Source organism: Anolis sagrei, chromosome 5, assembly GCF_037176765.1.
Source record: "Anolis sagrei isolate rAnoSag1 chromosome 5, rAnoSag1.mat, whole genome shotgun sequence".
Lineage (NCBI taxonomy): Eukaryota > Metazoa > Chordata > Lepidosauria > Squamata > Dactyloidae > Anolis > Anolis sagrei.
The window spans coordinates 148,192,433-148,208,852 of NC_090025.1; the positions used below are offsets into that span (position 1 = coordinate 148,192,433).

The 16,420-nt window shown below is 37.9% G+C and overlaps 1 protein-coding gene across 6 annotated transcripts in view; it reads left to right on the top strand.

The window, feature by feature from the left end:
• The window catches only part of SYT1 (synaptotagmin 1), a 399,960-nt gene that overhangs the window by 294,971 nt on the left and 88,569 nt on the right, over window positions 1-16,420 (top strand). For all 6 annotated transcript variants that reach the window (XM_060777410.2, XM_067469111.1, XM_067469113.1 and 3 more), the window contains one exon: window positions 8,127-8,311. In XM_060777410.2, coding sequence (XP_060633393.1) covers window positions 8,127-8,311 — 185 coding nt within the window. The remainder of the gene's footprint in view (window positions 1-8,126; window positions 8,312-16,420) is intronic.

Here is a 16,420-nt window from a genome sequence, read left to right on the forward strand (position 1 = left end):
TTAAACAGCTGTTAGTTAAAGAACATTCTGGTTGGTCTGTTCTTATAATGTAACTTTGTATTTGATTTGATTCCATTAATGAGATCAAATGACGCTTTGGTCTCAAGAAGCTAATGCAAACTAAATCTATTTATCACCTTGGCAGTGGTTTCTGCAATGAAGTTAATGACCATTACTGTGCTACTACCAAGCCAATCAAAAACCAGCCTTTTTGGGCAGAAAGGCTGAAGCTAGTAATCAATCATCATCACCCTCATCATCATAATGCCGCTAAATGGGCCTCTAGAAAGAAAAAGGAAGCAACTTGGCCATTTACTTAAAATGCATCTTTGAAATGGGTCTTATTGTGTGCAGAGGACCACTGGTGTCCTAGTTACTGTACAACTATAGAGGATTCTTTACAGCATGAAATAGATGAAAACACTAGGCAAGAGAGAAATTCACACTTATGTGCTTTATTGTTTGTATAGGACAAGGATAGATGGACAGATAAATTACATATCCGTAACTGTCTAATCTATTTTCCCGAAGAACAGCACAGATTTCTTATGTGAGACATTTGATTTTGGAGCTGACCAGGACTCTTCTAATAGCATTTCTACTTTGTCTCAGCTGTGTTTCATAGCTCCCATTTTCATTTCAGAGACATACTCAAATCAAAGCCTCAGTTATAACTCACTCTTTGCTATAAAGCTTACAAAAGCACTCAACAATAGCAAGGCAATTGGGGAAGTAGCATTGTTCAACACCAGACATCTGAGCCTTTTGTCATTCTTCTGCTTTGCCAACCCAATGGCTTTCATCCTTCAGAGTGACCTGCTTTGCAGGATAAGTAAAACACAATCACAGACAGCCTGAGCTTTTTCTTAAAGATATAGTCTCCTCTAATGCCACCTAAGGAGATCTTAATAATAACAAGATGAAAAATTGAGTAAAATTGGGAAAAAGAATGAATCTTTAAATAGGTATAGTTTATATATAGTAAATAATAAAAATAAAAATCAAATAAAAAAATCTTTATTGCGGTCATAGACCAGCATAAGGAGAGTGGGGTACAGTCTCATAAAAGCATTGTACATTAAAATCTAAAAGGTTAGAACACAGAGATATGCTGAAGGCTAAAGCACAAACACTATTTAGAGACAGGAAGGGACTAGAAAGCGATGGGGAGGGAGGGAGATTGATGGAGGGGTAGGAGCATTCAGGACTTAAGTCTAGGGGACTAGGGGGAACACTGATTTACATTTCAGTTAGCTGATAAATTGCTAACATTTGGAAGTAATCATCACTAGGCAGGTTTTGAGTGCTGCTGCACAAAACTTGGCAGCATTATAGGTTATAACTGAGTTAGTATCCAAGAGCAGCAGGGTGGTGTAAAATTGTCCTGAACGGCCTGGGTAATAATTATATAGCAAAGGCAGGATGAGTCTGGCTCAAATGTCCCTGTAAAACATGCTCAGTAATTTCTGTTTTACCTGAGTCACAGGGGCAGAGTCTCTCTGGATAGGGGGTCTTCCAGTATTGGCCCTCAAGTATAGCTGATGGAAGGGCGTGACATCAAGCCAGGGTGAAGACCCTCCAATATTTGTGAACCTCTAGATTTGTTAAGTATTTCATAGGGAAAATGAGTCTTCATAGACGATGAAGGTTGCAGTGTAGGCTAAATCCAGTTGGCGCTCTGTGTCTGTGATACGTTATTTGAAGAGTGCTTTGGCTTGATTGTGCTCCATACTGAGTAGCAAGCCTGGAGAAAAGCCCATTGATGAGATTCTCATTGCAGCCTGTTTCTATGTGGACTGGAAGTCAGCCTTCATGGTTAATGGGGCAAGACCAGGGGGAATGCAGTATATTCTGAGCCAGTAGTCGAATATGACCACCCACACTCTGGCCTCCATTTTTATGAAACCAGCCTTCAATCACAGAATGGCATGGATCTGAAAAAAAATTAATTGTACAAGCTCTGTGACATAGAAAATCGGATAACCACATGTATTCTTTGTACAAGATTGCTGGTTTCTTGCACAGCAAAAGGTTTTTTTGGAGTTGACAGTAATCTTGCACAATCAAATCGTGCCAATATGTTTTGTGCAAGGTTGCAGTTTCTGTACAAGATTCTTTTTGGTGCAATATTTTTTGGGGGGAGTTGCATAGCAGTCTTGCACTAAAATATAACATATGTTGATACTGGAAACAATGCTTTGTGCAAGACATTGCCTTTATTATGAAAAATTGTGTATTTCTGTTCAGATGTGAGAATACTGAACAGAAACTATGCAAAGTTCTCACAACTGTATTAATTTCTCCTGACTCATTTTTTTGGCTGGGAAGCAAACAATGGTTTGTGCCAATTAAAATGTTGCTGTGCAGAAAACCCATTTTTGTGTGTGTTCATTATATATATATATATATATATATATATATATATATATATATATCAATGTTTACTGCTGTGAAAAAATGGAGGGGGTGTGTGTTTCAACATGCAAATGCATAAAATTTGTGAAAACTCTGTCAAATGCCCCCCCCAGATTGGTGAGATTATAATTCTTTATTTTTGTATGCAAGAGTTAAGTAAACAAGAATTCATGTGCCTAATGAAGATAAGTCTGCCTTTCAGCTTTTAAAAATGAGGGCAGCAGTTATATTTTTGTAACGTGTTCTGTACATTCTGATAATGTATTCTCTGCTGCTCTGCACTTGAACTAAACTTAGTTCATATGCTGGCATTTGGAGTTAAATTGATTCAAGCATAGCTGACTGCTTATAATGTGGAACAAATCATGCAGGAAGTAACAGCTATAGCCAGCTAAGCCCACACAGTTTACACATTTTATGTCAGGCTGTTTTATTTATATGGAAAGTATCATGGCATTAATCTCTTACCCCAATAATGCCCATTTTCTCTTCTTTTCTATGAAGAATTTATACTGATATTGTTTGTGCTGTTTTCAGGCATCGGATATTTAAAACATCTACATGGACATGTAAGAAATGATCTTAGCAGGACCTCTTGTTCCAAGGAATTTTGGAATTTCACACCTTCCAACATTTCAGAGATGAAAACTGGAACACATGTGACAAAGCAGCAGTAGAGTGTGGACGAGACAGCTAAAGTTATTAATGAGACCGAAAAACCTTGAGGGAAGGTTGATTTTGCCTAAGCAATGCCTGAAAGAACAAGATCCCATTCCTCCTGTCCTCTCTGGCTGGATCTGCCCTGCCATGTAATCAAGATTATCATAGCAGATAATCCACATTATCTGCTTTGAACTGGATTATATGACTCTACACTGTCAAATATTCAGTTCAGACCAGATAGTCTGGATTTTATATGGCTATGTAGAAGGGACCCTAGTCTGTTGAGTGCAGGTGATTATCTTTCCAGTGTGAACTCAGTTTGCAAAGGGGGAAATTTAAAGCAAGTGAAAAAGTGGATGACAGAGGGGTAATCATGACTGTCTCTAGGACAGTTGGAAGGTATATAATGTCATATTTATTGTACACATTTTCTTTGTTATGTGTTAAACTCATCCACCAATATGTGCAACAACTTAGTTTTTGCTGCAGGTGTTGTACAAAAGCCATTAGTACCAGGTAACACTGTTGTAAAAGTGTGTAGACTTGGGGAAGTTAGGGAATATCTGGAAGAGGCATAGAAATATACAAGATAATCCTATGAGATTAGAAATATCTAAATAAATTAGATATGGTTAGCCAATATATTTGCATTGCACCCAGAAGAAATTTCACTGAAGCCTATCAGATAATTTGTAGTTCAGTATCTATAGTGTTATGGAGTTTACTACAATGTGGTTTCTTTATTTTCGTATTGTTGAATAGTTGATTAATTCCTAAAATCGCCAAAGTATCTGTAAAATAGGTGAAGATCTAAAAATAACAATTGAGTATCTGACATCTTCTGAGAATTAAACAGAATAAGAGAGTTTTACCTGCTGGCCCACAATATAAAACATACAATACATAAAACATATTAAAACATACAATCGAAAGAGGGTGGTGATTTATATCCCATTTTTCTTCCAATGAACCCATGGTAGCATGTGTTGCTCTCCCCAATTTATGTTCACCTAACCTGGTGAGTTTTATGACAGAGTGCGAATGTAAAGTCAGTTGACTCCATTTCTAGCGTAACATCCATAGGCTAGTGCAACATCGAGTATTCCCTACGTGGCTTTTACTTGTACAAATTGAACATCCATTATCTGGATTTCCAAAAACTGAAATGCTCCAAAATGCATGACTACAATAGTGACACTTTTGTTTCCCAGTAGTTCAGTGCACAAAAATTATTTAAAATGTTAGGTATAAATTACTTTCAGGCTGTGTGTATAAGGCACATATAAAACATAAATTGATTTCATGCTTAGAGTTGGATCCCATCTCCAAGATATCTGAGTATGTATATGCAAATTTTCCAAAATCCAAAAGAAAAATCAAAATACAGTACACTTCTGATCCCAAGCATTTCACATAAGGGATACTCAACTTGTATCAATTACGTCAATACAATGAGTACTTGCTTTAAAATGCTAATGTGATATTGTCTTAAGTCATTCTTGTGGCAGAAATATGCACATACAGTAGGGAAACCCACATCTGTTGTTGTTTTCACTAAATTACAAAATTACAACATTTCTTGCAGGTGAGTGGTGGTGTGTTTTTCATCAAAGTTGGGAAACATTTCTAAATACTTTGGCAAGCTTATTCCCTCCTTAATAGCACTGCCAGACTTAAGTCAAGGTCTCTTGGGATGCTTCCATTGACATAACTGTTTCTGGCAATGAAACCAGAAAAATCTCTCCCCCCCCCCCCCCCCCCACTGCCCTGCAGTTCTCCTGCATCCATAAGACTTATTCTGGAAGCCTGGAAACCCTCTGTGAAAAGTTTTTCAGGTGATGTGAAGAGATGCAAGGGAGGAGGAGGGAAAGAAGAATGTCCTATTTTGCCAGCAGTCAAATGGTAGGGCAATGTTATATTTAGGTTTTTGTCATTTGGAAGTGACAAGCATGTCATCATATCTGACACATACAATCTCCATCAATCCCGTTGCCTACTTGCTCTTTCATATTCTTTCAGTCAAGAGGTGCAGCCCCCTAGAAACCCCCAACTTTAAGGAAATATTTCTGAAACTTCTTACAGGAGTGAAATTTCTAGGCCATGAACTCTTATCAGATGGTAGGAACTGGGTTCATTTACAAAGAAAATAATATAATCAGACATGTAGTGTCCAAACTTAGTTTTGACCCCAAATACTGTTACTGTTTATAGGGATCAACTTTAGTGTGGAAGGTTCTTTCCCTCACCATTGTAGATCAACTACAACAAATGGACACAGAAACATAATATTAACACCAGGCCCGTAGCCAGGATTTCGTTTCCGAGGGGGGGGGGCTGAATTTTTTTCAGGGGGGGTTGGGGGGGCTGAGTTTCGGGGGGGGGGGCTGAGTCTGAGTGAAAGAGCGTCTAGCCTAGCAAACCTTTTGTATTGTCACCCCAATACCCCCATGCATATGGGATATATTGAGTATGGTGATCAGATCATGATATGAATAAACGTAACAGTTTAAATAATGCACCAGTAAGGCCTTTTTGCGAACCACCATCAGAATTTCAGGGGGGGGGGGGGCGCTGAAGCCCCTCAAGCCCCCCCCCCCCCCGGCTACATGCCTGATTAACATTGAAGAGTTACATTCACATTTTAAATTTTGGATTTAAAAAAATGTTTGAGAGATATTAGGAAAAACAACAATCATAATTCTGAACCAGTCTGGATAACATTGAATGACAGTTAGCCCTCCATATTTGCAGGTTTGACTTTTGCAGGTTTGATTTTTGCAGATTTGAATATTCATGAATTTGATTAATATACTCTCTCTAGAAATCTCTAGGTCCCCCAACATGAGTCTCTTGTGCACCCCTAACTCCAACAATTGTGGAGAGCCTACTTTAATACCCTCAACATAAATTGTTTAGACAGGCATTTGGGAAATGATGGTGTTGTTTATTTGTTCAGTCACTTCCGACTCTTCGTGACCTCATGGACCAGCCCATGCCAGAGCTCCCTGTCAGCCATTGCCACTCCCATCTTCTTCAAGGTCAAGCCAGTCACTTCAAGGATAACATCCATGCATCCATCAGCCCCTCTTCCTTTTTTCTCCCATTTTCCCCAGCACCATTATCTTCTCCATTGCTTTAACTATGTGGATCTTCATTGCCAGTGTGTTGTTTCTACTCTTAACTATTTTATCAAGATTGGTCATTGCTCTCCTCCCAAGAAGTAAATATCTCCTGATTTCCTGGCTGCAGTCCGCGTTGCCAGTAATCTTCGTGCCTAGAAAGACAAAGTCTGTCACTGCCTCCATATTTTCTCCCTCTATTCTCTATCAGTTATCAATCAGTCCGGTTGCCATAATCTTGGGGTTTTTTATGTTTAACTGCAACCCAGCTTTTGCACTTTCTTCTTTCACCTTGGTTAGAAGGCTCCTCAGCTCCTCCTCACTTTCAGTCACCAAAGTGGTATCATCTGCATATCTAAAGTTGTTAATGTTTCTTCCAGCAATTTTAAATCTAACATTGGATTCATCAACCCATGCATGATGTGTTCTGCATACAAGTTGAATAGATAGGGTGAGAGTATACAGCTCTGCCATATTGAACCAGTCTGTTGTTCTGTGGTCTGTTCTTACTGTTGCTACTTGATCATTATACAGATTCCTCAGGAGACAGACAAGGTGACTTGGTATCCCCATACCACCAAGAACTTGCCACAATTTATTATGATCCACACAGTCAAAGGTTTTAGAATAGTCAGTAAAACAGAAATAGATGTTTTTCTCAAACTCCCTACCTTCCTCCATTAGCCAGTGTATATTGGCAATTGTTCTTGATTGCTTTTATTGTTGCTTATTAAATTGTTTTCAAATTATTTGTTAAATCTGTTGAATCTCCTTAACTGACTAAATCAGAATTTCTCAAACGGTGTTCCTCCAGATGTTTTGGGCTTTGGCTCCCAGAATTCTGGCTGGGGTTTCTGGGAGCTGAAGTCCAAAACTTGGAGGAGTGCAGTTTGAGAAACACTGCACTAAATGATAAATTCAGTTAATTCTATTCAATTTAAATATACTTACAAGTTTGTATATGTTCTCCCCATTTGTATATGCACTATCCATTTTTCTTTTGTTCACTAGCATAATCTGACAAATTCCATTGCCTCTTCTAATTTGTGAGGCATAACTGTAGATACATGTATGTAAGTTGATTAGCGAAATATATTGTGGATCTAAAAGGCTGAGCACGTGACTGCTTTCTTTAAATCCTGTTTTACAAGGTGTTGACAAAAAAATTTATCTTCAAATAGAAATGGTTATTACAATGAATATACCAAAGTTTAGCTATATCATTTCTATTACATCATCCTCATTGGGTTTACATTCAGATCCTTACTGATTTTTTAATGAAACATCTTTTCATCACAGTTTTGTTTTCTACTCCAAACACTGACAGTGCCAGGAATTTATGAATGCTTAAGTGACATGGATATCTTTGATTTGAGCAATCATTGCCCTTGGCTGATGCTTAGTGATGACCTTGACCTGAGTCTGAGTCATTGTCAAGAAAAGGCAGCAGCAACTAGAGAAATGCTTCTCATTATATGTGACTGTTTCGATCACATGCACTTGTTTTCCTAAGCTCTGGATGAGACCAAGTTCCCAGCCACCTCCCGCTGACTTGAAGCTAGCTTTGTTTTCCAGGTCATGATGCAAGGTGGGTTAAGAGAGCGACTATAAAGTTATGAATTAATAATTCTGTCAACCAAGGACCACATATTTTGAATGCAGATGTGTCCTACTTTGCATGCTGTCTGTGAAGATAATTTCTACTGCATTATCATATCTGTACTGCATTTTGTGCATTTTCTTCATGTGAGAGGAAACATTGCACAGAGTCATGTGAAGTTCAAGAGGTGGCTTTGCTCTGAATTTTTGTATGTATTGCTGAAATGGTAGGTTCTGTTTTTTGCCTATTTGTTTTTTTAAGTAAATGTTATGACTACTAACAATATACAATTTTGTTTTGTACCTGTTGTGTGTCTGTTTTGTTCACAGTGCCACCTTGGGCCTTAATAGCCATAGCCATAGTTGCAATCCTATTAGTCCTTACCTGCTGTTTCTGTCTGTGTAAGAAATGCTTGTTCAAAAAGAAGAACAAGAAGAAGGGCAAGGAGAAGGGAGGAAAGAATGCAATTAACATGAAAGATGTAAAAGATTTAGGCAAGAACCTAAAAGATCAGGTAAAGTATATATCTTGTTTTTGAATTATGTTGTATTTGAAATTTAGAAGCTGCTAGTAGAGATTGAGGACCTCATCATATGGAGGTCCATAAACCGGGGAACAGTGGGGGAATCCATGTGGCAGCAGGGAAACCCTGGGACAGCGTATCACTTCATCCTTTTACCTTCACATGATGTTTTCCAGCTGCCCTCGACTTCCTCCTGCGCTGTCCCTGGCTTAGTGAATGAGAACATGGGTAGTCACCTGTGTTCAAAGGTCTGCCTCTGACCACACTGCCAGGATGGAGCTCCACTGGAAGTAGCCTGCATCATGTGATGGCCTCCAGCAGGCTCTGTCCTTACTGCATCTTGACAGTGTCCTAGCATGGGGGAAAAGCCCCATATAATGAAGTCATATGAAAGAGAATACAAGACCATCAGTAGCCTGACAGCAGGAATCTATTTTGGGGAAAAATTGTTAACTCTGAAATCCTATAGCATAATCCTATGCATGCTTACTACAAGGACAGTTCCACTAATTTCAGTAGGATTTACTACATGACACATGTATATAGGGCTACTGCATTCTTAATTTACACTTGACTTCCCTTGTTTGCAGCCCCACAATGTTTACATCGCTATAGATCAACTCAGAAATCTGTGGAACAGGATATTAATTGTGCATTGATGTTCCTAACTAAAGATTTTTCTTCTGCAGTCCATTTCAGAGTGTGTTTATTCAGAAGTGAGAATCATTCAATTAAGTAGTGCTTACAGCCTAGTGAACATGCATGAGGATTACACCGCTAGTCTCTGTTTGACACTCTTTACAAACTCTTCAGGGCTGTTTACAATAAAGCTAATAGCCAAAATGCAGCTCTCTTTAACAGTCATGGTTATCAAAGAAAAATCTTTGAGAACAATGGCATTCTGAATGGGCCAGTAATGAGTTCTCACTTTGTCCAAAAATGACAGACCCCTATATTCTTTGGAGAAAATACGTTCTTATTGTTATTGTTGAATAAATGAAGAGGATCTGCATTTACTCCAAATCTTGGGAATTGTGTTTCTCTATACATATGCCTTTTAAAAAACACAGGAAGCAATTTTACAGGATATGGTCTAGTAGCAGTATTATAGTTATTAATTCCTATACAGCTGTACATCTGGGAACAAGGACATACACATAAACCACATCTATGCCATGGCTTTGAGTGCCTGGAGCTGGAGAGCCTGGACAGCCTGGAGAGGGCTCTGTAATGACATTCAGAGAATGCAGTGACAAATGCCTTGAGGGTGGAAATCCACCTTTGTCAGAGTTCCCAGCCACAAGAGGTTTGCATGCGTGCGTGTCTTCAAGTTCCATGTCCATTTATGGCAATCCTATTGGGTTTTCTTAGGCAGTGGTTTTGCCATTTCCTATAGCATCTGATATTCATTGGCCATTTCCCATTCAAGTAGTACTGCTTAGCTTCCAAGATGAAACAGTATTTGGTGTCTATAGGGTATTTACACCACTTTTTAACTACATTCAGCCAAATGCCGATACAGAGCCCTCTTCAAGATCTCTGCACTCAACATTTAAAGGTCTAAGTTCTTTCTGAGTACTCAGAGTCATTGGGGAAGCTAACCTTCTACCAGCATCACCACCCCAAGATTTAGCCTTATGTATGTTCAGGTAAATTCACTTAGTCTCTTGTTTCATTTTCTCAGCATTAATAAACTTCAGCTATTCTGTATGCATAGAATTACACAGCAGGGTCATATTTTTTCCCTTGATGAACCCTGTGCTGGTGAAAATACTCCCCTTAAAGTACATTCATTATTTGATCCAAAATTAAGGTAATATAAACAGTATGGTTTTTTCCCCTGATATTGCCATCTTTGGTAAATTTATTTTCAAAAGTCTGCACAGGTAAAGCAGCTGCCTATAGAAAACCTGCACAAGTCACTGATATAATTCTTCACAAGCTCTATATATAGCTTGTGAAGTAGCTCAGCTGATTCATGGTCCTCCTTATTAGAGAAGTATTATCCATACTGTTTCCTAAGGTGGAGGTTTGCTAAAAAAAATGGCTGCAGTCCAAAGTATTTGTAGGGCATTATTTTCAGGACTGAGAAGACTGTTGCATTGAATACATATTTTGTATTGGCAAGCAGAAGTGGATTCGGCCTGCTAAATCATTCTTTTAAAATAGAAGGGCTCCTATAAATTTGACAAAAATGGCATTCTGAGGAAGAGTTATGCAGTGGAAAAGGGTAAAAAAAATAAAGAAAGGAGAATTGGCTAGGGAGATTAACTCAGAACGATATGTGTGGAAGAAAAGCACGATTATAAGGTGACAGTCCCCTTTTAGTTTAAAAAAACACCTCATTTTCAGCATGTTTCTGTATGCCATAATGGAGGAGGATAAGGTAAGCCAACACCATGACTTCCTGTTCAAGTGCTGCTGTGAAGATTGCCTTGTGAGAACTGGGAATCTTGGTCTCAATCTGAATGGGCCAAATCTCGTGGATTTTCACCCAGCCATTCTTAGCCAGACGATGAGCACAAGTCACCTATTCTCCCATTATTGAAGAATTCAATTCCCCGGGCTTATTCTGGTCCACCATCTGGGGACCAGAAAAAAATCCCTAATGTTATTGCAATGATTCCTTGTGCTACTAGTTATTGTTACTTCACATTAGCAGAATACTTTTTTGTGTGTAGCTAGATGCTAGAGAGCAGAACAGTCCAAACTGAGAATAGACCCAGAGAGGATTGGGAGAGAGATATGGAGACTGCCTTGCAGGTTTGGGCAACTGCAGTACTATTGCCACTTTTTATCCTGACTCTGGATACATTTCAGATTGACAATATCACAAGTGTAATAATAGGTCCTTCTCCCACTTTTCAATGCCCTTTATATATAAGTTGGGCTGAAATTCCTTATTACAGAAAGTGCCTACAATAGAAGTGATATTATTTTTTAGTTTTATTTTAGAAAGAAGCCAAAGACTAAATTAGTGATTATCTCTCCAAATACCCTTTATTTGATTCAATGTCAGACTTTATTTTAATTGTTGCCAGTGTTAGCCACTCTGAGTCCCCCCTCAGGGGTTGAGAAGGGCGGGGTAGAAATATTGTAAATAAAATAAATAATAGTCTTTTGAGCATCATGAAATGTGTATTTGGTTTCTTCTGTGGATTCCATTGGATGCTCCCTTTTGAAGTTTTTTTTTTTTTTTTTTTTTTTTTGCCTTTAGTGGCAGAATCAGCAAGCATTTCTCATATGTTCTCATATATTAGTGTTACCATTCATTAAAACCACTTCTTGGCTTACCAAGGAGAAGTTTTTCTGCTTGTGGCAAACAAGGCAGAGTGCCGTTCTTTGGCATGGTTGATCTGGCTTCTCTTTTTCCAAATATGGTTTGCAAAGATGCTAAGAAAGAGTGGGAAATGCTAGCCAGCAGTATTCAAACCCTTTGGCTACTCAGGGCTCTTCCACGCAGACCTATATCTCAGAATATCAAGGCAGAAAATCCCACATAATCTGAGTGTGGACTCAGATAACCAGTTCAAAGCAGATATTGTGGGATTTCCTACCTTAATATTCTGGGATATAGGGCTGTATGGAAGGACCCTCAATGGCACTGCAGAAGCCCAGGGCCCTTCCACCCAGCCAGATAACACAGAATATCAAGACAGAAAATCCCACAATGTTTGCTTTGAACTGGCTTATCTGAGTCCACACAACCATATCTCCCAGTTCAAAACAGATAATGTGGGATTTTATTCAGCTTTGTGGAAGGGTCCCGAGTCAAAGGTTTCACTTGGGTCAGTTAGCTGGCTCAGAATTTTGTCCGCAATCTCCAGGTCTCAGCTTTTAAAATTGTAAGTCATTACTTGGTTATTGAAATCCCATATCTATTATCCTGGAGTAATGCCCAGAAAACAAGCTGCGTCACGTAGCTCATGAACTGGCAAGTGGGTTGATTAGTGATCAGATTTGTAACCATGCAGGTGGCAAACCTATTAGCAGCTGTAACCAATAAAGTTGTGATCTATTTCTATTCCAACAATTTGTCTAAGTATTTTCTTTGGTAAATGGAGCCAGAATCTCTTCTGAGCACACAACTGATTCAATGGATCTACTCCAATTGGGAGTAACAATTGAATTTCGAACTGTGCTTCCCAGTCCCAGGTTATAACACCAGCAGCATTTGAAATGGCTTACACGTATTCTGAGTTTAGAAAAAAATCAACTGCTGTAAGCTCTGATTTTATTATATTACCTATTACCTAAAAGAAGAAAAACACTTGGGAAATTGTTAGTGCTAGGGTTTTTTTGTCTTCATGCTAGCCAAAATTATGTTGCCAACACATCTTCATAAATTAGCTGTGAAAGTTTCTGAATGTTCATGGAATGAGTTTAAATTGCAGAGTAACTTTAATCAGTGAGTTACAATCCAAAAAACATGATTTAGCAAATATCTCAATTCATCTCGGAAAAAAAATGGTTTTCATTTACATACTAATTATAATTCACTCCTTCTTAATTACCAAGTTGACTATGGCAATTGTGATGAAATCTGTGCACTTAAGGACAGGAAAAACTCAAGATTGCTCTTTTTTGAGACCTGTACAAAAATCATGTTATACATTACTAACAATACTAATGGTAACAATGTCATTTCTTTATAGGGAAAATGTATGTATCTTGTGGATATCTTTTTATTCTGTATATTCTGTAACATTTTTCTCGTAATTTTATTATATATTATTAAGTGTTCTTCATTATATTTGTTCTGACCTGGATAAATGACCAAAAAGTTATAATAGCACTGTACACATTTACAAATATATCAATGTGCAGTAGTATTTACATAGATACCATTAAGAACCGCTTTTCCAATTAAGCCAAAAGTCAGAAATCAGCTGTTCATTTCTTGTTCAAGACAATACAGGCAATCAAAATGCTTTCATTTATTTCACAGAGTAGAAACTATCACTAAACCAAAATAACCACTCAAAAACTTTCCTGTACACATGCAGTTTAAAATATAGAATACTAGAAAATTTACCCAGTGTAGTTTAAGTTGACATGGATAGGTTTCTGGAACATGGCCATACAGCTCACAAAACTCACAGCATCCCATGGAGATCTTCCATCCTTTAAATGTGTTTCAAAATAGACCTAAAAAGCAATTTTATGAGCTTAAAATAAAATTTCTGATTGGTCCCCAAATTTACATAGAAACCTAAATACAGGCTGAGCATCCCTTATTTGGAATTCCAAAGTCCAAAATATTCCCAAAAACAAAATTGTCCACATAGGTGACTGAAATATATCAATATTTCACCTTCTCTTTCTGGTGTTATTTCAGCAGGTGTAACCCGTACACAAGTTATAAATTTTCCATTTCCTGCTCTTGTTAGAGCTGCAAAAGCCTTGTCCTCTACCATTCAGTCACCTACTTCTATGTGAGTGTCATTCTTGTACACATTTACTTGTAAGTAGGTTCTCCTATGTTCAGTGGAGACTTTCTCCCAGATGTACACAGGACTGCAGCTTAAATATTTATGCAAGTAGAACAGAGATATGCAAATTGTTGCCCTGAATTTCCCCAAAGGCAGTCTGGAGGGGAAGTATGACGGACCTTTTTCTACATTTTGAAGGCCATTTTATGCAGAGAACTGATCTTTTAAAAAAACAGGAAGTGATTTCTGGGCCACTTCCTGTTGTTAAAAAAGCCTTATCTCAGTCTCAGAAAAAATCTGGAAAAAATACCCCCCCCCCCCCTGCCGCCAAAAAAAAACTTTGAGCTTTCAGTTTGGACAGGGTGTTGATTTTTGTGGGGCAGAGGGGAAGTCTTTCAAAAGTCTCCTAAAACAGTGCCCTTCCCTTTGGTAGTTGCCCATTCCAGTTTTTTTAAAAAAGGGGATTACAGCCTACATTAAGTGCAGGCTTATAAGTGAACAGAAGTAAGCCGTATTGAGTTTAGTGGCCTCAACATGTATATAGGTTTTCCTCCATATTGAGGGATTCAGTAGAAAATGAACATGTGTAAATGGTCATTTTTCCGTGGTTTTAGTAATGTTTGTGTGTGGATGTTTTAATTTTTATTTCTTCCTTCTATGTCCTCCTTATCTATGTTGTGTCTCATGACTGTTCTGGATTGTCACTTGCGGTAGGTTTATTTTGCTCTTTGGACACACCTCATATAAAGCTCTGATATATTTAGTCTCCTGACAGCGTGACTTCTCAGCTGAAATTTATACATAGCTTTAACACACATCAAGGGGCTGAACTAAATTGATTTTTTTATTTTGCAGGATTAAAGTTTTGCATGGTTTTCCTTTCATTTTTATAACAAACATACATTAAGCCTGAAGGTAGTAGAAAGCTCAAGTTTTGATATGCATAGAAACATGTGTGCATCATTTGATTTCCTTTTCTGCTTTCATATCAAAGTTAACCAAGCACATTAAAAGAGGGCCCTACTGACTCATAAAATATCAGAATCTCCTTCAATTTCTTGGTATCTCTGGTGTTTATGTGGCCTTTACCTATTTAGCTCTGTTTGCAAGCATATGTAGTACTAAACTGACTTAAAGCAATACATTGGTGTAACTGAGAAAATATTTGGTTCATTATTTTGAAGGATCTTCCTTTCACAACATTCACAGGTGTAGTTTATCAGTCCAAAGCAATCCTACAGCGTCTTCTGTAATTTTCAGTTGTCATTTTTTTTCTTTTAAGAAGATTGACAGGGTAGAGGGAGACCATTCAGCTCCAGAGATTTCTGATAGGTTCTGATTTAATGACTCCGAATTTAATGTATTGGTACATCAAATTCCTTGCTTAAGTTCAGTCTTTGGGGATGGAGCTGACTTAATCATATCAGTGGCACTGAAAAATTATAAAAATTTAGCCCCATTTCTTGAAGAATAATTGTAGCAACAGTCTGTCTTTTATTAGGTCACAATTTGTTAGACGAGAGGGAAATGCAATATCTCAGCCATTTAATTTACATCAGACTGAATTTTTGTCACTTGCTAGATACTTTGATTTTTCAGAGAGTATATCTCTTGATTGCATCAGGACAAAGTGATTTGGCATTATTTATTCTTCTAAGCCTCATTCCTGCATCCATTTACCTGCCAGAAAGAAGGAAAGTATTTGCATACTGCACAACTCTTTCAAGAGATTTGACTTTGATCATGAAAGCTTACAATGAAAGCCTATGGTCTGGGTATGATAGCTTCTTTCAGAACCAATAAGAATAATGGCAAACCTTTTTGCCATTCTGGCTAAACAATCCTGAGAATTGTAACTCAACAAAGTAATGTTTCCAAGCTCTGTCCTTTCTCTATTTATGACATATTCACACCACTGACTGGTTTTTAGTAGCAGTAAACTTTCTGTTATTATTTACTTGGCTAAACACCTTAACTGGAAATCTGATTGTTGACTTAAGTAAACCAGGGACCCCTTCATACTACACAATTATCGCACTATGTTTTACTCAAGACAGCCAGTGGCTTGTATTATGGACACCAGAATTCAAATCCCTGCTCTGCCATGGAAATGCAAGTGTCCTCAAAAGAGGACACTTGAATAAATTCTACCAAGAAAACTCAATGATAGCTTCATCTTAGGATCGCCATAAAGTCAGAAATCGCGCAGAATAACAAAATCCACTTTACCTACCATGACTGTCTCTAGTGAAATCTTGGAAGATGTAGTTTGATAAGAAACTAGAGATTTCTGGCTGAGAATACTAAATATTCTTCCCCAAACTGCAAAATCCAGAGTGCAATAAGATGTTGCCATGGCAATTAATAGGAATATAGCACTATAATTGTATTCTTGGAAAGGAATCTTAACTGATTTAAACCCAAACATTTTAGGTCTTGACATTGCTGTGGGTTTCCACTCAATTTCTGAAGATTCTCTCCTAAAAGTCTACATTGTGAAAAATGCTTGAAAATACTTTTGAGGACGGGGATATACGGAAAGATGTGTTGTTTCAAAAGAGGAGAGTAATTCTTCAGTAAATTCTACTGAAAGTGTAATGTGACAATTGATTGAAATCTCTTCAATTCATGGTCACAACTGAGTGAGTTATTTGTTGCAGACTTTCAG